The sequence below is a fragment of the Ceratosolen solmsi genome, unplaced genomic scaffold, assembly GCF_000503995.2.
Source record: "Ceratosolen solmsi marchali unplaced genomic scaffold, CerSol_1.0 scaffold6, whole genome shotgun sequence".
In the NCBI taxonomy this organism is placed as follows: domain Eukaryota; kingdom Metazoa; phylum Arthropoda; class Insecta; order Hymenoptera; family Agaonidae; genus Ceratosolen; species Ceratosolen solmsi.
The window spans coordinates 707,719-732,481 of NW_011948414.1; the positions used below are offsets into that span (position 1 = coordinate 707,719).

Here is a 24,763-nt window from a genome sequence, read left to right on the forward strand (position 1 = left end):
ATATGTATATATATGTATATATATATATATATATATATATATATATATATATATATATATATATATATATATATATATACATGGTAAAAATATCAGTAACGAAACACATCTCCATACCAAGGCAAATTAAATTTGAAAATTTATTTACCCAATTATTATTATAATTTTCTTCGCACCTTATACATTAATTATCATTCTAAATAATATACATTAAATTATTCAGGTATCCAAATGTTAGGGCTTAGTATTCGTCTAACCGGTACTTCGTCTATCTCACGCTCGTTTACACATACGTAAGTGCATGCGTATATACGCACGTTCTCCCATTGAATTGATTATTGCAAATGTAGTCGATGCTCCTATCTAGCTTCCATGTTACCATAGCGAAGGTAAATCAATAGTATCGAAATAAATATCCATCCGAATGGAATCCCAGAGTTGAAATCGAGACTAAGGGATGCCCATTAGCTTGAGACAATCGACGTATAGCTTATTAAAAATCCCAGTGAGCTTATGATTCGGTCAAATTTACTTGGTGAAGTAAGATTTGATTAACCGTAGAGTAGCAAAATCCGTTATAAACTATAGCCGTCCCCTGAACGAGACAAGTCTGCCTTGGCGTCCCGACATAATCATGGAACGCAGCAAGACGGTGGAGGCGCCAGGCACATAACGGCACGAAATTAAAATTATATTTAAGTTACGGCAGCTTAATTATTCACTTATAAGGCGGACTACCGTGGTAGGCCGAGAATGCCACGGTATGGCGAAACCCTCGGTCTTGCTTTAGCAAAACGTCCCAAAAAGTCTCTAGGCTTATACGAGCGGACTTGGCGAGCGAAATAAAGCCGATGGCCCTTAATCGACCTTAAATATCCTCATTCCGCGCCTACTCCACATTCCTTTATCTCCTCGAAGATCTCGATGAGGTTGTTAACGCCAATGAGGTAGCCGTCCTCGTGGTTGCCGACCTGCCAGTCGGCGTCGTGCCTGATGCGTGGCAGGTGTTGCGGCAGCGGTAGCGTTTTTGCAAAGTCGATCATCCAGACGCCGGCGCACTTGGTATCGTGGACGAACAGGAGGGACGAGCCAACAACCTCGTGCGAGGCGAAGAACGGGGAGATGTTGAGTGCGGCGCGGATGGCCTTTAGGTGTTGAAGGTACTTTGAGATCGCGTGCGGGTAGCCGTCCACGAAGCGTTGCAGCGCTTCTATTACCTGCAAATGTCAGACGATTAACTTTTGAAATTCCATGACGCTTAACGCGCGTCTAAGTTCACAAGTTTTCATCGTTTTTTCTCTTTCGTTTATGCGTGGTTTATCGTTTTTCGTTTTTCGTTTTTTTTTTGTTTTTTTTTTATTTTTTGTTTTTTGTTTTTTGTTTTTTTTTTGTTTTTTTTTTGTTTTTGTTATCGTTCATTTATATGGTAAGCGGTCGGGTTTAAATATCATTTAAAGATTATTTTAAAGACATATCATAGCGTGAAAATCAATGAATATTATACCGCAACTAAACGTTAATCATCGAAATAATTTTCTCAACATTTGCATTAACAGAGATTGATTTAAGCAGCTCCAAACGGATACAATTTTATTGATTTTATTGATGAGTCAATTTTGCTGGGAAAACAAATAGCTTGTAAATCTATTAATATAATTTAAACGATCACTTTAACCCTTTACATAATAAAAGGCGATTTTCAATGGAAGGTCAGCCAACTATTGCGTCCTGTATCTAGAGATTAAATTTGATTTGACGAAATTTGATTGAACGATTATCAAATTGTAACAACTGTATGTGTTCCCACAGTCTGCAATTTCGCTAAAGATAAAGCTACTTTCACTACCTACTTCCACAATTACTTTGTTGTTGTTGTCGTTTTTTTTTTTTTTTTTTTGTTTTTGTTTTTTTGTTGTTTCAAATTATTTTTCATTGTTAAATTGCGTAGAGAATCTACGGGCATTAAACAACATCCGTTAGACTCGTGTTCTCTTTGCAACGGCATGACATTAATATTTGTCATTTAGACTTTCATCCACGAATTAATTGATGCGGTTGCAAAACCAGTGGCCCTTCGTTTCTCTGGGCTGCGAAATAAGTCCAGTGCCAACTGTCTTATCAAGGTCTCGGAGAGCACTGTATGTACGCTGCCGTGTAAAATGCAGTGGAGAAACGAGAAAACGCGGTCGCAGACTCGCGTCGCTTGCTGAATTGATCAGAGCGTAAAGGGAGAAGAAGCTTTACCAACCTGCTCCCTCGTCCTCGTCGTTTTGAAATCCTTGGAGGAGCCACCGCGGGCGAGCTTCATACCCTCGACTCGAAAGCCGAGGGTCGCTGTGCTGGATATCGTCTCCCGCCATACCATGTACCGCGGCTTCGTCACGCCCTGGAGACGGCGTTCCTCCGCATTTGGTGCGCTCGGGTCCACCTGCACCATCTTCTCGTACATGTCTTTGCGCAGCTGCAATGCAAAGAGGATACTTAGGGCTAGTTGTCTTTAAATAAGCTCGAGCGAGTTTGCTTAATTATTGCCGATGAGTATCTTAAAGCGCTTGGGCTTTTAAATTACAATAAATGTTGTACGATATTTCAGATCTCCGATAAAGCCACATTGCTCATTAACGCTATTAATTTTTCTTTCTTTCCTCGTTCTTTGTTCGTAAATTGCCGCCACAATATCATGTAACGTGACAATAAGTTATAATACGCTCTCCCCACTCGATCCCACTTAATTTTTTGGGAACGGGGTCGCAAAGTCGACGGGTGAAGGAAGAATCGACTGTGAGTCGGGTGGGGGTGGGGGGTGAGTGCGAGATTCTGCAATGCTTTTAACGTTAATTAAAGTAATATTTAAAGCTTAACGGCCGAGAAGGAAATTAAACGTATTCGTCAAAGATGCTTTGATGTAAACATTCGATAGTGTTTACACTTGGAGAATACGACGTCACGTATTTACCTAAACAGCTTTTACGAGTTGTTCGTAAGCACTTTAATTAAATTGTAAAAGGCAGCTCATACAGCAGATTAAAAATAGCAATTCGCTCTCGCGAGTCCTTCAATTTAAGTAGCCAAAGTCTTTAGTGAAATCCTATATTTCATGCAGCATACAACTAACTCATCGCATTGATATTTTTTCGCTCTTATCGGTCTCTTCCCCGTTGAAAATAAAAATCCTCACCTTGGGTCGTTCCTTAGCCTTGGCGAGCTCGGACTCGAGGTAAGTCCTAACGCCGATTTTACAGTCCATAACACAGGGCTGTTCAAATTCTCCCAGCAGATCCTGAAGCTGGAGATACGAAGCGACGATCGCGCCTTTGTTCTCCTCTTTGTCGTTTGTTGTCTCAATGTTATTTGTTAGAATGCCGTCAGTATGATTATTTGCTTCGGTTTTTCCCCGATCCTGAAAGTGTTAAAAAGACTTTCGTTGGGCATATATGTATAAATCAGACTATCGAGAGATCATTCGAGATTATCGGAAGCTCAAATACTTTCATAAGTAATACAAATTTTTAAATTATCATTATAGAGAGTGGGTGAGTAATAATTAATTACGTTAAAATTGCGACTACAGTACTGGGCATCATGAAAGAGCGGTGGCAACGATGTTACAAATATAAATTTACCAACACTAATGTTTTTAATTCGTCATTGTCATTTATATTAAGAAGGCACCACTGACAAATTGATATAATAAATTTTCATCTCTTGCGATTCCATTGATTAATTAAATAACTTGTGACTGTCATTTGCATATTCTTCACACAATACTTTAATATTAGAGCAACGACATAAGTTATTTTATATTTATTATAACTTTTTTATAATTATAACATTTATTATAACCAGTTTAGAATATTATTTCTTATATATATATATATATATATATATATATATATATATGCAATGAGTTTATTTTAAAGTATAAATTACGTTTTAAAGTACTAGTTTAAAAGACAATTATGTTTTAATTAAGAAACGAACAATTGATATTGATTTGGTATTAGCACTTATAATGCACATTAATTATTAATAATACTTTTTTAAATTGTCTTACGAATGATATTCACAATCTAAATATTAAATATAAACGGTTGACTTTATATTGATAAATATTCATATGGAAAAGGTCATACTTAATCACAAATAATGTTTAAGTATTTGCAATTATAATTTATTACGTTAAAATGCAAATTATTTTATGCTACTTTCTGTATAATTGAACTGTACATATAATAATATATTAATTAAATTGCGGTTTCAAGTATTTTATTTGGTTTTTACTTTCAATCGATAGGCGATACTATTAATGTGAGACGATAATGAATAGAACAATAAGTTTCTCTGATTTAACTTTTTTTTTTTGTTGTTGTAAATTCAGGTATGTAATTACTATAATTTCAACGTCAATTTTTATAATTATAAATGCTTATAGTAGCTGTATAATAATTATTTATATCAAATGTTATCATAATAAATATAAGGAAGGTAACATTATTCATTCTACTAGTAGTATAAATTCTACTAATAAATTCTTGAAATTATTATTGTTATTAAATTAATATTAAATGTTGTTTAATATAAAATTATAAAAATATATTTTACGAGTCCAATTAACGTACAAACAAATTTGTATTGTTGAATCTTGTTGTTTCTTAAAAATTATACGTTAAGCACATTATTGTTCGAAATTATTTTTATTTCTAATTTAAACTATTAATTTTAATGTCGATAGAATTATTTTGAACAAATTTTATTCAATATTATCAGAAAAGGGAAAGGCATTTCCAACTGAATCTTACAGCTCCAGAGCGACTGAAATTTATTCAATTTTCATTTCTGTATTTATGACTTTAGCACCACTGGGTGAATAAAAACTGCATGTTTTTAATAATTAAAAATAGATTTTTCCCAAAATAATATAATTGATGATATTGCGTATAATTTTAAGTTCTCTAGCTTTATGTTTTTCAAAAAAAAAAAAAAAAAAAAAAAAAAATTAAATAAATAAATAAATAAATAAAACTTTTTTTAATTATTTCAATACGATTAAGACAAGTATTAAAGTTTAAAATATATTTATAGTTTATTTCATAACTTTTCAAATAACATTTGAAATTAAAAAAACATTTCATATTTGTTTTCTTGAGATATAAATTACCATGTTTCTTTATCTTTTTTCCTTACATATTTTTCCATCGCTCGTTTTTTTTACAGTAGTTTTTCATGACATCTCGTGAACCTTGAAAATTTATATCTATATAGAGTGGCAGACACATGCACGTGTGTATGTACAGACACACGAGTATGCTTATGTATTTGAATTATTGTTCGGTTGTTTACGTGCAGTACTTTTTGTTTTCATAATTCATAAAGCACTCAATAACTTACGATATATCTTAATCGTAATACATGCTTCTTTTAATGTCACAATATCTAGGATTAATATAATTTAAATTACATTAGAAATTTAATAAATAATACGCTTAAAATTATTTATCAACTTTCATTAAATAGGGGGTTAAAATTTTTTTTTTTTTTTTTTAAAGACAATAGCTATTTATAAGAAACTTGTTGTTTTTTTATTAATAATGTCGCCTGTACTGAGCACTAATTTTATTTATACGAAGTTATTTTATTTTATTAAACTTATTGATAATATATATATATATATATATATATATATACACATATCGCAAGACAGTAATTTTGCATTAAGATAATTGGTAGAATTAAATGGACAACAATTAGACGAATGTTAAAAAGCAAAAAGAAAAGTAATAAATATTCAAATAGCTTGCAGTATAGAAAAATCCTAATTTCATACGTGTTAATCGATCTTCTTATAAAATAAAAGCAACAGCGATTTAATAAACTATCAAACGTAGCACAAAGTGACTAAAATCTGGATAAGACATTCACAGTGAAAGTGTTGAGGAGAACGATCATCATTTTTTTTCTTATTTTATTTATTTATTTTTTTCTTTTGTCCATTAAGATGACAATACGGAGACGAGCAGCAATTTGTCGAACATAAGAAATCCTTAAGCAAGAACTGCCATAAGTGTTCGGAAGATTGGCAACTTAAGAATATCGAGAAAGAACGCTATATCGAAGGTGTATTGAAGGCATTCGAGTTTTTCCATCGCAATATTAAAATAACCGTGGCCAAAAAGTTTATTACAAAGCTACTTTCGTAAACGTTTTACCAACAAGTTGTTACTCAATGGATACTCGACCAATTAATGCGAGCGGAAGCAAAGGTCAATGAACCGAATGTTAATTTACGCAAAGGTTCCGGGATCGGAAACAAAGAGGTGCACTCACCTCGAGCTCCCTTACGTCCAATACACCCTTGTATTCCGGTACATAGGGTCTGAGGACGTCCTGCATCAGAAGCTGAAAGCAGGCCTCCTCCTGGGGGCAGAGCTTCTTGAGGATGGTGCCGGGCATCGGGCCTGCGCGGAAGTTCCCTTGGTGACCCGCTAACTGAACCTACGAACAGGGGACACTTTATCATTATCAATCCTGCTTCGATCGCTCAGTCCTCCCCCCTTCAATGCCGAGTCATTAGCTACGAAGACTATTTCCACTTTACATTGGCTGACGGGACAATATAATAACTTTTAAGTGACAATTGCAATAAAAGTATCATTCTCAATGTGCTAGATTAGTCGGTGAGCTTAAAGGGAAAGGCTTGGGCCACAATCTTACGGGGATCGTTACGAGCAGCGCCGAATCATTTACTCTTACGATTACTTCATCATACGACTGTGTGGGATGTTGTTGTGGGCAGTTTTGAAAAAATTAAGCATTTTTGAAGCTATGGGGAGGAAGGAGCCGTCATACTTGGTAAGTAGGATAATCTGATTTGAAAAGACATACCCATGGATATCGTTGCTTCTTGTACGTTTGGAAAAAGGGCGTCCAATGAACGATATTTCTTAATTTTCTCCACCCAGAGCTCTGTAATAATAATCAGATAACAATGTAGATTAGTGACCAATGTGAGTGATTATTATTTATCGGTGGTCTATGATAATAACATAGAGATTAGTATTTATGATAACAAAGTCATCTTAAAATTGTAAGATTGTGTTTTATAGAAGATGGAAAGATTGAAGTAGTTTAAGTTTTAACTAACTTAAACGTTTAAGCGTATATTTTTTCGTACATAATATATGAGTAAAAAAAAAAAAAAAAAAAAAAAAAAATATATATATATATATATATATATAATATTATAAAATAGCAATATTATCTATCTATTAAAATAATAAACATTGTAAACAGTTTTACAATAAATAGCTTATTTGTTTAATGACAAATTAATGTACGATTACATTGAATTAGAGTTGATAAAGTAGTGTCGGCAATAAACAGACTCTTGAATTAGTATGAAACATCAAACAACAATGCACGTATAATAGTTGTTACGATTCGTCGTTTCACCATTCCAAATGGGAATGTTGTTTGAACGAAAAAATTATTTATGGCTTACGACTTGATTGGTCACGAGCTTAAATTATTATAGCCATTAAGTCATTAAATTGATTTCAATTTATTATTATTATTATTGTTGTTGTTGTTGTTGTTATTGTTATAATTGTTGTTGTTGTTGTTATAGTTATTATTGTTATTAAATTATATGTAATTTAAAATATTACATACTTCTATCGATAATTTATAATATTAGTAATTATAGTTTTGGTAATAGTAATAATTATCTAAGCTGTTGCTTATAGTTTGAATATTTTCAAGTATTTTTTGTTATTTTAGGTTGTTTTTTTTTTTTTTTTTTTATTTTTTCATTAACCAACACCAATCACGATCGTATATAATATTTGTTTTTATAACGCTTTTTTTTTTTTTTATTAACGGAAAGTCTAAATATAATTATTTTTTAAATCTCTAAGAATCGTTTATCATTGTTTTTCAATGTGAAAGGTTAATTTTTTATATTGTCATGTAGCAATGCAGTAACTAAATTATATGTATATATTGTAATTTAATATTGTAATTAAATTTACGTAATCTTTATACAAGCAGTTAAATATTTAAAACTGATCCCTGCTTACGCAATATCAGAGAAATGTCACGATCGGTAAATGAATTCTTAGCCATAAGATGTAGTGCGTTTATTGGCATTTTCGCGAGCTATGATGATCGTCGTATGCCAATTCGTAATTGCGTCTTTAACAGTCAACAAGTTCACTTTCCACTATACGACAGGAGCGAGACGATTGACCGATGCGTACCTTCGTTAAAACAAGTCGGCTCTCGATTTCTTCGTCATCAGTGACTTTATCGCCTCTGACGCTCTGATCGGAGTCCCATTCGGAACTGAGGTCGTCGCCACTGGGTTCGCTCCACTCAACGTTATTCCCGAAGAAGTCAGGCACGTCCAGGAGCTCCAAGTACTGCTTGTAGCCAGTCGCTTCATAATAGTTATTCTGATTTTTCGTCGCTTCGTCGTTCGTCATCTCGGAACTGCGTCGGTTTCGCATTGTTAAGCACATGGGAGATGGACTCCTCGAGGACGATGAGGAATGCCTGCACTCGGAACTCGAGAGAGAGAGTCTGCGGGAGTTTCGACGGACGCGGCTCCGTGCGATTTTCTTCTGTCGCGCCATGCTATTGCCGTTGATCTTTTTCGATTCGGCGGACCCACTGCCACTACTTTTGTTGCTGCTGTTGTTGTTGCCGTTGTTGTTATTGTTGTTGTTGCTGCTACCGCTGCTGTTGATGCTACAGTTACTGATGCTGTGACGGCTTGTAGTAGTAGTATTATTATTATCATTATTATTATTGTTGTTATTGTTGTTATTGTTGCTGTTGTTACTATTATTGTTGATGTTACTGTTACCGCTGCTGCTGCTGCTGCTGCTGCTACTGCTGCTGTTGATGCTGCTGTTGCTGCTGCTCCTATTGTTATTGCTCTCGACGCCGTTGTCGAGATCATCGTCGCAGAAACTTGCGCGGGTGCACACAATTTTGGGAATCACTCGCTTACACGTCATATCTTGTATTTTGGCCATTGCGTTTGCCCGTAAGCGCAGCTGCTGTTTTGTCGCGTCAACGCGCGACTATTTGCTCCGCTTTAATATGTATTTGGATGATATTAAAAATTTCCTTACTTACATCACTTCGCCGACGAAGCATTCATTTTTTATATCAGATTTTAGAATGCCCGTTGGAATATCAAGTGCTCTAAACAGTTTTACAATACACTTATAAGCACGCACAGTCGTCGTTCACTTATTTCAAATATATCGATCATGTGCATCAAGCCATCGCCTACTCAGCCGGAAAGTCGAAAAATATCATATATAATCAATGGGAATTATACTTTCAATAAAATAAAGTTCACTCATCTTCTCGGACTGGATCTTCCCGTCCAAGGATTACTCATCGAATGGCTGCAACGATTGACTTTAATAACGGTCAAGCGATTCGCTGCCCCGTTGTCGTTTACCTCGCAGAGTCAGTCGGAAGACCAAAAAAGTACGACAGTCGCTCGTCGCCTTCTTTTTCACTCTTTGCCGAATCGATAAAATTGCCGATTTTACTCGATCCTCAAACTCGTTTTACAATCCTCTCGGTCGAGTCTTTTAAATGGATATTAAATAAGCTCTCTTTAGACCTTAATTAAATCACTTTTTCTTCCCGATGCTTCGCGGCATTACTTCGCGCGTACGTGCGCTGGCAATGATTTTTCAACGCAACGTCTTTGTTTTTCGCTGTCGACGGCTCAACATTATTTGCATTCGACGACGAGGATCGTTGATAAGCGCCAAACCAAAATTCAACTCAATCTACACTCTTCGGCACACTCCTCTCTTCACACCCCGTCACTTTCTTCTTTATTCCTCGATTATTTCTCCAAAATGACACTCGCGATTCAAGCTCAAATGACGTGCCGCTGGGGTTCCGCATGCGGCACACCGCCGCTACACAGAAACGACCGACTGGAAGCACCTCTCCGCGCACCCAACCCCCTTTCCACCCGAGCTCGGAACACAAACGTGCACTCGCCCGCCCGACTCTATCACCCGTCCAATCCAACCCCTCGCTGACTCGTGGCGATGCTCCGGGCTGTCACGTGCGACGATCTCCTCGCGCACGTGTCGAATAACGTTGTCGGAGGCACGAGACGTGCGATTGCTCCTCTTCCTTAGGCCGCCCACGAAAGCCAACTGGAGAAGCGGCCGCGTGTGCCACTTTTTTTATTCGCCGCGAGGCCGGGGGAGAAGGAGCGGAGAAGTGACGTAGGCGCCGCGCCGCCTTCCGGGGAACGAACCTCGTCGGGAATGACAAGTAGTAGCGAGGGATAAGAGGCGACGGGCCCGCGGGAATTTTCCCAAATACGCTATGGGACCGCTGCCGGCTGTCGCGCAAAGACTCCTCGTCTACCATTTCTTCAATGAGAATTCTAACGGACCTCGGCGTTGCCGGGCATTTCCTTAGCGCGAGCTCTTGTCCGCTCATCGTCCGAGTCATCCTTGGACTTTGAGCGCCGCGAGACGATTCTGCTCCGATGCGATTTTTCCACCGGTCCCCTCCATTTTCCAGCCTCGGTGATTTTAATCGGAACTACTTTGATTACGATTAGCGCCCCGCTCTTGGATAGTAAGTAATGGAAGACCGTAGCGATATAGCCTGCGAATATTATGTTCGGATCGGCTGCTTCGGCTAATATGTAAGAGACGAGCCGATTGGCCAAATGAATATTTCTTATTTTTCCTTATTCCCTATTTCTTTCTTTCGAATTTTTGTGTAATTTTGTGTAGCGAGTGACGACATTGGGACGCGTTACTTACACTCCGCTGCTCGTGCGAATTCACGAATTGCCGATAATGATTGGCATGTAGCGTCGTCCCTCCTTCCCCCAAATTATTCGCACACATTTGAGGCGTGAAAGAAAAAAAAGTGCATTGGCAAGCGATTAAGCATAAGTACTGTTTTTAACCTTTATTATTTCAATATCATCATACGTATCAGCGACTTATTGTTCATAATTTATGAGGAATTGAGGTAGCCTGCGGAATCGACGTACGGATACAATTTCAAGGGGAATAAGTGGGAAGGTCATCGAAATTTTCAATATCCAATTGCGATAGCTGCAAGCTCGATCTACGATTATATTCATCATTTAGCGATTCATTCGCTAAATTCATTCGCCCTATTGTGGGATAATTTTCACTTCTACATTAGACTTAACATAAATATTCAAAATTTACAATGCACTATTCGAAAATTTCCAGCCACTGCTGTAAGATATTCCGCTCTGTTGAATTATACTCAATATTTTTATCGAGACCTCTGGGTGAGGCGAATTTTCAACGATGGCGACGCTAGTTTCAAATTAAAATGAGTCTTATTAAAACGAGTATTGATCGGAGATAGTGAGTCTATTGAAAATGCGACGATAAATCCTTATTTCTTTCCGGATTTGCACTCGTGTGGTGTTGTGCGATCGTCATTGCCGACAAAAAGGAGACGATGACGCGGTTGCCGCCGTGATTATGTCTCGCTCACTTCGGACGTCTGACTCGGTGATTATCGTATCTGTTAGTGTATGGCCACTGACGAAAGACGAAAGACGCCGTATTTTCCATTTCGTTGCTCCTCTTCCGCTCCCCCCCCCCCCCCACCCCCCCCCCCCCCCCCCCCCCCCCCCCCCGCCCATCCCACCGATTCCCCCACCCGACGTCCCTACTCATCATCGCGCTATTTACTTCAGATTTTAGAAGTAGAGTTCACGTGGCATTGATATGTATTTTCGCTCTGCCATCGGCAATTGACTATTGCATAATGAACGCCGATTAATCAGCTCGTCTAGTTTCAACTTTAATGCCCCTTGAAATCTCATGTTTCTCGTGGCTTCGTGCTCCAAGCAAATATTTTAATTACTTATGATAAACGAGGATGGAAAGACACTTGAAAGAGAGAATTACTAGCTCGAAATACTGCTAATTAATTTATTTATTGGGTAAAGTATATAGCAGCACTATGGTGACGTTTAGATAAATTGTTCAATTATCATTGAATATGTTGTATATTCTAAATATTACATTATCCTAATGTATTCGAATGAAATTTTTAAGACAAACGGTCATCTTATCAATCTTTAAATTAGTTTCGCATACGTAAATATAGCAAAATTTATGCTAAAAAGGTATTAAAACACTGTGTTTCAAACAATTTAGCACGTAAGCCAAGAATTTTATAATTATCGTAAGTGGTATTATATATTTAAACAACGCTTACGTTTTGAATTTATATTAATTGCACGAGTTAATCTAAGATTCATCATTATTCCACAGTTGTTTACGATATTTTATTCAATCTAGTTTTAACATATTTTAAGCAATCTTTCAGTAATTTCTCTCTCTCTCTCTCTCTTTTCATTTTCATTTAAAAAACATTTTCGATATGAAAATATAAAATGATAAATGTATAATCTATGGCTAAATCGACATTTTTTTTTTTTATTATTACTTCAATTATTACATTATTTTAATTTGTTAAACGAGAAAAATAAAATAAAATAAAAAATACTCGCAAACAATAATAAACATCTATTTTTGATATAACCCAAATTTCAGAAACTCAATGACAAAATTATATATTATAAAATTGTTTGCCTTATAAGTAACATTTGATTGATTTCTCTTTTCATCTGAAAAGAGAACGAAAGAAGCAAAGTGAAATAAACTACCATAATTTATGTATCCAAAGTGCAGTTGATAATACACAGTCATAAAAAGCAAAATTTTGCAATGTTCAAAGGTTATATTACACTTATATAATTTACAATATAGAACTTTCGATGTACTAAATGATAGCTTAATCTGGTTGTACTGATATGTAAAACATTCAAAGATTCAAGTAAATTAAAATAAAATTTAATATCTATAATTACATCTTACTTTAATAATATATAGTTAACGATTTATTTAGTATTTATTATTCATTGTTAAAATAAGTCATTTTCCTAACTAGATTTTCTTCATATATATTACTTATTATATGTATGCAAAAAATCCTTTTTTTTTTTGTTTTTTTTTTTAACATAAGCTTTATATTTATGATAATAATTGATCTTTTATGCCTAAAACATCTGGTAAATTAAGAAATATTTATTACTCAGATGCAAAATATTCTACGAAAAAAAAAAAATTATAAATTCATTATTGATTGATAAGAAGTAATAAAATTTATAAGTATCCGTGACTCGTCAGTTATCTCAAAGTCCCAACAATTACAGAAATATCTTTGATTTTTCTCTCTTCTCAGTAATAATCATACGAATTATATTACACATACATGTACTTCAAAGAGTGAAATAAATTTTCGATAATTTTGCTGACGTATTCAAAATTATAAAGGACAAAGGTTTAGATGCCCGTCTTCGATTTCTTCTATTCATTGTACTACTAATAACTTGTTGATAAAGCTTTATCAAGTAAATTATTGCTTATTCAAGATACTACTCACTGTTAATTTAATATTTTTATCTTTATAGTTAAAAATAATTAAAATCATTTTCATTAGTAAATGGTACTAATAAATATTATTGTATACAGATGATTCAACATTGAAAGCTAAAAAATAACATTAGAAGTAAAATGCAGACAATTGCCGTTCTTCAAAAATATTTTATGTAATAAAATGATAAACAAAAGTAAGAACTATCGTTAAACAATTTTAGGCATAGAAAAATTTTCAGTACAGTTTCACGAACTTTATATTTATTAACGAATTGTAGTATATTTTACCGAAAAATCATTATAAAAAAAAATTGATCAATAAAATCGATATGTAATATATCGATATATTTATTTATATTTATTAATCAATAAAAGTGATTTTAATCAAAATAATTATATTTCAAATAATCTATAATACTCCATTAATCTTTATTAAAGTGTAGTCAATTTTTTTTACATATTAACATTTAACAAAATAGTAATTTTTATTTATTTTCTATGTATATCCATTAATATAGTTCATAGGAACCGTATTCAATTTTTATTAAATTTATTATATGGTGTCAATCATTCTTTGTTACAGTCGGAGTTAAACTTAGCAAAAATATTCATTTTAAATTATATAAAATTGAAAAAAATAATATTCATAAATTTATTTAATCCGTTCTAATTTAAATTATTTGAATGCTTCATCAAAATACAAGAAAATTTCAAAATAACAATTAAGATGTTATTTCAATGTAGTTTCTACCGTTAGAAATATTGAGCAAACAAATGATTTTTCAGGTTTAAAATATATTAAATAATATTCAATTTGGAATATATAATATATATATATATATATATATATATATATATATATATATTTTTATTATCTATTGTTTTAAAAATTTTATTATACAACAGATTGATTAATTTTTTTAAAAAATTTGATATTTCAGTTTCGGACTCTTCTATTTATAAATTCATATCAGAGTAATAAATTGAATAAAACTGCTTGAACATATTTATTTTATATTGACAATGGACGTATTGATTATGCGCGGATAAAATATTAGAAGAATTTTTCTTCTATTACAACGGAAAATTGTCGGGTGTAACGTTGGTATTTATTGAGACAAATTTATTATATAATTTTTTAATTTTAATATTTATTTGTTAATGAGTTACAATATTAGTTCGGTTTTATATTAACTCTTTTATCGATATTCCAATTTCACAATGAATATAGAATTTACGTGTTGTAAAAATTGTAATGTGGCTTATAATTTGATTAAATAATTTTGTTTATTAAGCAGTAACTTAATGTTACATAAGTTGATCTTTAAAAATATTTTAAAGAAACTTGTTAAAAAAATTTTAATTACCAAAGTTTTATGCAAATTGACTATTTGTATATTATTCGTGAAACGTATATAAACTCGATCTCAAATCCTATTTGTCAAATAATTGATATATATATATATATATATATATATATATATATATATTAATGTATCAATATAAAGAAAATAAATACTGATTAATTAAGTAAATGTTTGAACCGTTTGATTACGGACTATGTATGACGTTTGCATTTATATTCGTTGGTAGTTATGGATATTTCTTAACGCAACAATTTAATTAATTAAAAATAACACTATATTGAAAATAATTATATGTCAAATGTAAAATGTTAAATGCATTGAATATTTTTATAACAATAATTATTAATAAATGTAATATAAAAGTATTATGGCATAATATATATATATATATATATATATATATATATATATTGGTTTTAAATTTACTAAATTATTATAGAATGTTTTCTTTCGTCCAAAATGTCTCACATGTTTAAATTATACTTTGCAGACACATATATTGTACAAAAGTGTAACGGACGTAAATCATCTGTGAAAATCAGACATGCGTAACGACTTGAGTCGGTGAGATATAGTTGTTCCTTATAAGAAAAGCACTTTGTCCTTTATTTATATTGTACCTGTACTCGTGTAGAAGCGCCTCGCGTTAATTTAAAAACGATAATTGAAGTAGCGCGTGTTTGCGCTTTTATTGAAATATTTCCATGATAATCTTTCATTTATTTCATTCGTGACAATAGTTCAAACGAAATTTACTCTATAATAATTTGTAAATATTAGCTGTCGTAATTTTGATTTACATTCGATCGCTATCTGTATAAAATAAACGAAAAAAAAAGAGTATCGCGATCAAAAAATAATTTTGCTTCGATAAAAGATGTATGTCGACATGTAGATGACTGCTATTATTCCCATTTTACTCAAATCCTTAATACAATTAAGGAAATAATTGCGTTAATCTTACGAGTAAATAGTATTTTAGACTTTATGTTTTCGAATACAAAAATAATAAACTGTGGTCAATTGGACAAGAAGAACTATCGTTTATTAAAAAATATTTATGTATATTTATAAATCTGCTTTATATTATATTATTTAATGAATTTTATACATTTAACAAATTTCTTTTATAAAAATATAAACATTAAAATATTGGTCCGTAAATAAACTCATATTTTCATGAGTTTCAATTAGTGTAATCTTTAGTTTTCTTTCATTTTCTTTTTTTTCTTGTAAACATAAATTTCTTAATAAGATTACTCGAAAACTATTATTATTATTATTGTTATTATTATTATTATTATTATTATTATTATTATTATTATTATTATTATTATTATTATTATTATTATTATTATTATTATTATATAAACATATATTATTTTTGCTTTAAAATTTAATACGTATAGAGATTATAAATTTTTGTATAAATCGGCAAATAATGGATGTTATCGTTTCTGAAATGTATTATCATACAGATAGATAAATCATTTATAAGAACTAAACTACTTAAATCCAATGAGTTCTTAGGCGCTCGATAATGATCTATCCCAATATGTATATATATATATATATATATAAATTATGATCGAAATCAATATTACACGACGAATAATTTATGTAAATTATGAAAAATGATATAAGATTACCAGTTTTTAATTTCAATCGGACAATTACCCTTTATATTTAGAATGTGCAAATGTAATCAGTCAATTGATAATATGTATTATTACATTAAAATAAAAATAATACATTAGTCATTAATAAATGAATGTCAAACATTAAATTTTTAGTTGTACTTAAACAATTACGACAAAATTAATAAACTATTTTCTTATAATATGCTTCTATGTGAATTTATATTCGTAAAATTTAATTCCTGTAGAATTTATTAATTATTGAGTAATATCGAGTAGAAATAAAATAATTCCAAGAAAATGAGAAAATCGAAAGAATTTTCGGTCGAAGGTCAAAGATGTTATTTTTCATTTATTTTATACGAAATAGTTTACGAATAGAACATTAGCGATAAGTAGAATTTTGCATAAATTTGAATACCAACAGTCAATTCAAAATTTGCATTGACGTCGCTTCTAGGCCCAACCACGTGTACCGGATGTAAGTATATAAACGTATGTGTGTGTGTGTGTGTGTGTGTGTGTGTGTGCTCGCGCGCACACTGTGCGTATGTTTTTCGAATTCCGTATTGATAATTCTCAAGTCGTGGAGAGATGAAATTTTATTCAGACGCGTACTTTAAAATTAATTTTGCGAAAAGACTTTGTGCTTTACGTTAAAAAAAGAAAAAAGAAAGGAGAAGATTTTATAACTATTGTAATTAATAATATACGATTACAATTTTCTCGTCCTAAATATTACTTAAACACTCCTTACAAAAGCGACGAGCGAATTTTGCAGATTACTATTATTTATTAATTAAAAATCAGCTTGTACTTGATTAAATCTTTAACTACAATAAGAACTTATTCAAATAACTGCTAATCCTGCATATTTGTTTTTTTTTTCTTTTTTTTTTTCTTTACTTTACTTTTATTTCATTCTAGTATTTGATTTTAAATTAAATTTCTTAAATGCTATATAACTATTGCTTATCATTTTGAAAATACCACTATAAAAATCTGTTTATTGCATAAATATCATCGTAATTAACTTAATTGTCATTACATTACTATTGTTTTGTATTACATATACACATGCAAAATGTTGACATCTTAATAAATACTATTAAGGCTTAAGTATATTATAATTAGCAGATGCACAGACAGATTCGTGGTTAATAATATCTTTATATTTTACAATATAGTTCAATGTTTTATGTGCAGGTGTGGAAATGTTTTTCACGCCTTGTCAATATATTAATTTTAAAAGCCTCAAGATAATAAACGACCTATTGCCAATGTGAGAAAGGAAGTATGACAAGTATCGTATGTACTTTCTTGACATATCGACTACTTAAAACTGCTAAAGAATTATTTAAGGTGCATATATTATTGCAATGTTGAAGATATTCCTTATTAGAAAAGAACTATAAAAAAACGGTATATTACAACACAACACGAAGGGGATAAATTTATTGAAAATCATTCGTATGATACTATAAGAAATTTTAATTAAATATATATGGATACAAATTTTACTCCTTCATGCAATTAGAATGATGCAAATTGACACTTATATTCTCAAGATTGCTCTTATGAAAATTTTTTTCATTATTCACTATTCCTTGTACAGTCTGCTAATGTTTTTTAATTATTAAGCCTGAACATTACGATTACAATTGTATGATTCAATTACACGGATTATATAAGTGACCATATGTCATCAAGATATTTTTAATTCCAAATTCGTTTACTTCTTAGTACTTAGTATATTGTGATGTGCTTAAATAGTTACAAAAATACATACATTCGTCGTATGTCTTTTGTAAGAATATTGTAAAGGGACTGTATGTATCGGAAATCAAATTTATTTTATGCTCGGCAGTTGTATTCGTTATTAGATAGGAGTCCTTTCGGATTTTTAGAAATAAATCGCGTATTATGCAAAAACTATTAATATTTAATAAAAAGACGGAAAAAACATATGTATTTCAATATCGTGAAATTTTATCTTATACATATATGTAGAAAAATGAGAAAGAATAATGTTTTTTTTTTTTTAACCAAGGGGCCAACAATCATTAGCCACCATTCATTTTTCTTTCTCAAAAGAATGAAATCCAAAAGATTATGTATGTGAAAAAAAATAAAAAATAAAAAAAAAAAAAAATAAAAATAAAAAATAAAAAAATAAAAAAAAACTCAAATCTTTTTAACTTACTATAAATATGCACACCTGAAATTTATTATATAAATATTGCGATATCTATTTATCCACAGGCTAATAATAAATAGGATAAAATAATAGGATAAAATAATTTAAGAATGCATTATAGGATGTTGAAAATTCTTGACTTTTTAATCACGAGTAATGATATTTTTTTTCAAATTTTATAAATTTTTACGAAAACTTCCACTTAAATCACCGTCTTTCAAAAACATAAGAATTTGTCAGTGGAACCTGTCGGTGTACTATCTTTCCTCAATATTCTTTTTTCCATGTGATTATTCAATCTTCACAAAGCACATTAATGCAAGAACAGAATAGAAAATTGTTCATCGTTTGGATACAAAATGCGTCAGAACAGGAGTGATAATTAACACGAACATTATAAGAACGCGTAAGAACGTTATTATACAAATATTCCGCTAGAACGCGATATAAATCAAGTCCCATGTAGTTCATTAAGATAAATAACTGATATGAATAATTTAATGAGAATTTTCTGTCCCATTGACGCATAACCTATAATATATCTCAAAAATTTTAGTATTTTATTCATAAAGCAGTATTATGCCAGCATTACCCTAGCCAATAATATAATATAATTTGAGTTTTTTTTTTTTTTTTTTTAAACTATATATAGAACTATAAATTTACATTCAAACATAGCTTAATAATTTTTGTCGTAAATTATATCCACAGTTTCATCTGCATTGAGATGCGCATTCTCATTAAAAAGTGAAAGTTAATTTATTTAATTATAAGGGCAACATAAATACCATACGTTATTCATTTCTTACTATTTACTTATTTTAATACAAAGAATAATTTGGAAATAATGAAAATTATTGTGTCAGATTTTATTAGTCCCGGGACGTAAACAAACAGTATTAATGTTACATTTCAATAATAATTATATAAATAAATATGCAACCAATAACCACCGCACATCTTATTTATATCTTTTTCATTTTGATTTTTTATCATCGCTATGATTTTTTACATAGTCCTATTTAATATGGATGCTAAAATTTTATTATAAAACATTGATAAAGCAAACATATATGCATTTTTGCATATCGCGATGCCTGAAGTTTTCACGAAACATTGGTGCATTTCATCGAGCCACATGTACTTGATCATCCGATGACTTTTTGGAAAGTACTCAGTGGCCTAGAAACGACGAAATCTCGATCTGGTATCACAGGATTTCTCTGCAGTTTTAAATGGAAAATCAGAGCAACGCTTACGATGAAAGAAGAAAGAACATCGCGTGTGCGTGAAAATTCATTTTCTACGAATTTAACAATTGTAAATAAAATACACTCGTGAAATAATGTGCTTTCTAATTAGGTATATCAACACCATGTTTATTTATAACAAATTGATTATTCTTTTGCAAAGAAATTAAGAATTTTTGAAAAACTCTCGCGTTCTTTGTTTTATTTTTCCTTTTCTTTTTTTTTTTTAAATATATATATGTATATATGTATATATGTATATATATATATATATATATATATATTAAAAGGTCAAAAAAATACTGATTACATGCTAACGGTAATATGAAATACTTTATGCAGTATTGAAATTTGAATAAAGTTTTTTGAGTTTTTTTTTTTATTTTTATTCATAAAGAGAGAAGATTCGCTAACTGTAAACGTTCATCATATCGAATAAATAATTTTTAAAATAAATTTTTCAGATTATTTTCACATGCCATATAGTAAGAGCTCTACAAATTAAAATGAGGAAGTTATAATTTATAAGAAATTTTTTTAGTTATTCTTCAGAGCATGTTTAATATAGATTTTTAACTTACAGTAAAATAATGTTTCGAAGTTTGCAAACATCTAAAAGCAAAAAATTCATTATAAACATCAAATTGTTATACGTTTTATATATAAACATTTACATTCTAATATATTTGAATGTCAATAAAGACATTATGTAAATGTATGAAGTAAGATGGCAATATACCGTTAGTTTCGAAAAATACGATTAGAAAGATTATTATTTCTGATTATTAAATTTTTTGAAAAAAAGTTTAAATTGTAACAACTGCACTTTCTTCATTGCAATTGAAAAAATATTTTCAAACGAATCGGATGATAATTAATATATTTCTAATTTAATTTACATAATTCTGATAGCAATAATAATACATACAGAAAAATTATTTATAAATACATTAATAGTGAATTTTATTTTTTTTACTTTTTTAGTATAATGAATAAAAACCAATATGAGTACCAATAATCTATCGATAAATTATGATTAAAATTTAGTAATATTTTTTTTTATTTTGACTTGAAAATAAATTTTATATTTGTCTCTTTGATCAAATTATTTTTAAGCATTATATGAGAACACAAATTTTATTACATTTATAGAAACAATTGGCTAATAATCTCCCATATCGTTGAGTCTGATAATGGAAAACTACTCAAAACAAAGGAAGCAAACTTTCCGAAAACCAACAGAGTATTCACACGTTTTAGCACCTCCAAATACTAAATGATCTAACTGGATAAAAGGCAAATTCCATCGTTGTGATGTTGACTATTCACAGTATTTATTAAAATTTCCAGTATCTTTAATATTGATTTAATCAATCTTTCTATTAATTAGCTTTCGATTTAAGTCAATCATGTTTTTATTTCGAAATACATATATATTTTTTCTTTTCTTTAACATAAAACACGTCTGCTTAGAAATTCATTTAATGTTAAAAATATGGCTGAAAGCATTTATACGTATATTTTGAATTCTTATTAAAATATTAAGATTTTATAAATGAAATTTGATGTATTGCTGCTTGATTTAAAAATACTTGAAAGCCGCTTTTAAAATAAATATTATTCCATCGTATACGAATTATAAAATATCGAAATTTTTATACATTTTTAAAATTCAATGAAGAATCGTCTCATCAATAAATCTGACGAAAACTGCGCATCAAATAGTGATTAGCATAGATTCTTACATAATCGATGCATAATGTATGCGCAAGTATATACATTACAATTTAAATGAGATTTAGCAATTTATTTGCAGCATATTCAATTTAAGAACAAAAAATTGTAAGAAAGTTTATCTATTACGAATGAATCAAGATGAACTATTTTATTTTAAGACGTATAAATGTTATTTAATACGGTAGTAATGTAGTAATCGATAACTTCCATGATTTTATTCTTGTTTCTTTTTTTTATCGTCTTAAAAATTGAGAATCTAGTGAATAGAATGTTTATGCCAAAACCATGCATGTTTATTAATATTCTACTGTAAAAGAAACATGATTATAGACTGGGACTAAGCAAATTAATTTTTGAACCGTAATACAAGATATTTATCTCTCGAAACTCTTCACATATTTTATATTCTCTCCTAATCTAATCTAGTATGATTTAAAAAATTCAGGCTAATTAAATACATACGTAAATCATGCGTATAAGCGCTCGCGCGTGCGCGCGCATGCAAACAAAAACAAACACAAAACACACACACACACATATATATATATGTATGCATGAAGGGACGTATAAAATTTATGTATAAAATGAAATGAAATTACATTTTTGTATTAAAAATAATCTAAAAAATCTTACGATTATTTTTAAATGTTAATAGAACAACCAAGCTAATATTTACTAATATAGAAATCTAAATAAGACTATATATAATATAATGTGTAAAAATTGTTTTACATAAATTATTATTATTTATATCTCTCACAGCTTCTTACAATCGACTATCATAAAAAGTTATATAAAATTTATATATATATATATATATATATATATATATACATCTACAAACGCGCGCGCGCGCGCATTCATATAGAAGTTTTATATAGTTTTTTTTTTTTTTTATAATTGCCGGTAGTCAACTATTGCGTGAGGTTATTTAATACGTAATTCCTATCTTAAAGTGCGTTTCCTTCTTTCCAGCGTTGTGTCTTTGTAATTTCGTCAGATAAAACGTGTCAAAAATAAGTCAAATTTTTCACGATCCCGTCGTATCTTTTTTACCGCGTGGTAATTTTTTTTTCCAGTTCATGACATGCTTGTAATTTATTGCTCGAGATTAATAATTCATACAGAACTGTCACGCATCCACTTTTAAATAAATCGGTATATCATTTTTATTACGGTTAAATCTGTTAGTTAGTAAATACAATAACAATTGGATATTTGTAATATAAACGTTGATTATTAACATGTTTAAAAAATGTTCACAATGAAAATAAATATTGCTTTTAAGAGTAATTTTATTGAAATGTCATGTCAATCTATAATAAAACCTGCGAACTATCGTAAATAATATTTATAGGTCTGATGAGAATGAAAAAAGTTTTTGAAAAATGAATAATAATTTAAGATTCCATTTGTTTTACAATTCATTCAACTGTATAATGAATGCGTACATTTTCAATAAAATAATTCCATATTTAAGCATTTCTAAATTTTTCAGATTTTTTCAACATCTGTCTTATAAACGAATCATTAAAAAATTAACAAAAAAAAACACTTTTTACTAATCTATCTAAATAATATTAAGTGAAATTCAAAGTAAATAGTCTGAAATTATTTAACGTCGTATTATATATAAATATGAGGCATTAATTAAACTTATTGAGACATTAAATAGTCTCGTTGAGAATTCAATTATCACTTAGTGTGATATTCTTGAAGGTTTTATGATTGTACATTATTATTGTCTGTATTTTTTAGTCACAATAAACGTATGTTAAAAATTAAATTAATTGTTTTAACCTCTTAAACAGCAGATTTACTTGGAAGTTTGAAATTTTTGCAATAATATGAAATACCGATAATTTTATGTATATTCTGCCTTCATTCGACATACGGTACAAATTACTGACATTTAAGTAATATCATAATAATAAGTCAATATGCCATTTAACGAGCTTCCATTACATTATTAAACTCAAATAAACAACTTTAACCATTAGTTACGGTAAAAAGTTGGTACATAATCTTATAATAAATCCAGTTTTTTAAAACGATCTGCAATACCAACTGTAACTAAGTGTAATGATCGCTACAACATAATTTCACAAAATAAAGTGACATGCGAAAAAGACATTATTGAAAATAAATGTGTTTTGTAATCGAGAGGCTTAATTACGATGCGCAAATCTATTAATCTCGGGGCATTACATTAGCTATGAAAATTTAATTCATTACGATGTTTGCGCCGCGCATCGAGTATTTTTCGAACCAGCGTCGATCGACTTTACGCACATCGTCAATAGGTATAATACCGACTACTGCTTAGCATACTCAAGAGTCAAATCTTATGTGACTTGAAAAATCTCCACTACAATTGTATGTACAATTAATTGTCCATGTATAGGCTGTCGCATGAACTTCCGTTCATTTATGGCTTATTAATGTCCAAAAAATAATGGCGATTATGAAGCTTTTAGATATTTTTGATATCGATTTCTTAACGCTTTTGTGATAATAAATAACATTGTAGCTTATAAATAATATAAATAGGTAATGAATTACGCCATTGCGGAGAGATTAAATAGTAATGAAAATTAATTAAATGAATAATTAAGCAATATTTAAACTTTTTTTTACGTACGATGAATGGGATGGTGGGTAATAATTAACTTAATTGTGTAATTAAGAAGATTAGCATTCGAGGAGTATTCGTAATAATTAATGTTGTTACAATAATAGCTGACAAAGTAATTGAATGCTAAAAACACTGCATTCAAGGGTATTTCGCACGTCATAAATTTGTATCGAATAAATAAAATCCATTTCTTCCACTTCGAGAGTGAATTATTAATAAACGTTATTTAATCTCGATTTGCTAAATTTATACAATCTATAATTTATTATATTTGGAACATTATAATTCCGAATGATTATAATTTATGAAGAACAATCTTAAGGACTGTTGTACGCATGGTTAATATATGTTTAGCTCGCTTGGCGTATTTAACGAAACATTTTTTTTTTTTTTTTTTTTTTTTTTTTTTTTGTAAACATAGCAATGAATACACTAATTTTATCGGATAGC

The 24,763-nt window shown here is 30.3% G+C and overlaps 1 protein-coding gene across 1 annotated transcript in view; it reads right to left on the reverse strand.

The window, feature by feature from the left end:
- Positions 1-74: 74 nt before the first annotated feature.
- The window catches only part of IP3K2 (Inositol 1,4,5-triphosphate kinase 2), a 54,778-nt gene continuing 30,089 nt past the window's right edge, over positions 75-24,763 (reverse strand). Inside the window, exons 5-9 of the mRNA XM_011506561.1 lie at positions 6,883-6,963; positions 6,325-6,492; positions 3,179-3,400; positions 2,249-2,461; positions 75-1,217 (exon numbers count right to left, since the gene is read on the reverse strand). Coding sequence (XP_011504863.1) covers positions 879-1,217; positions 2,249-2,461; positions 3,179-3,400; positions 6,325-6,492; positions 6,883-6,963 — 1,023 coding nt within the window. The 3' untranslated portion in view covers positions 75-878. The remainder of the gene's footprint in view (positions 1,218-2,248; positions 2,462-3,178; positions 3,401-6,324; positions 6,493-6,882; positions 6,964-24,763) is intronic.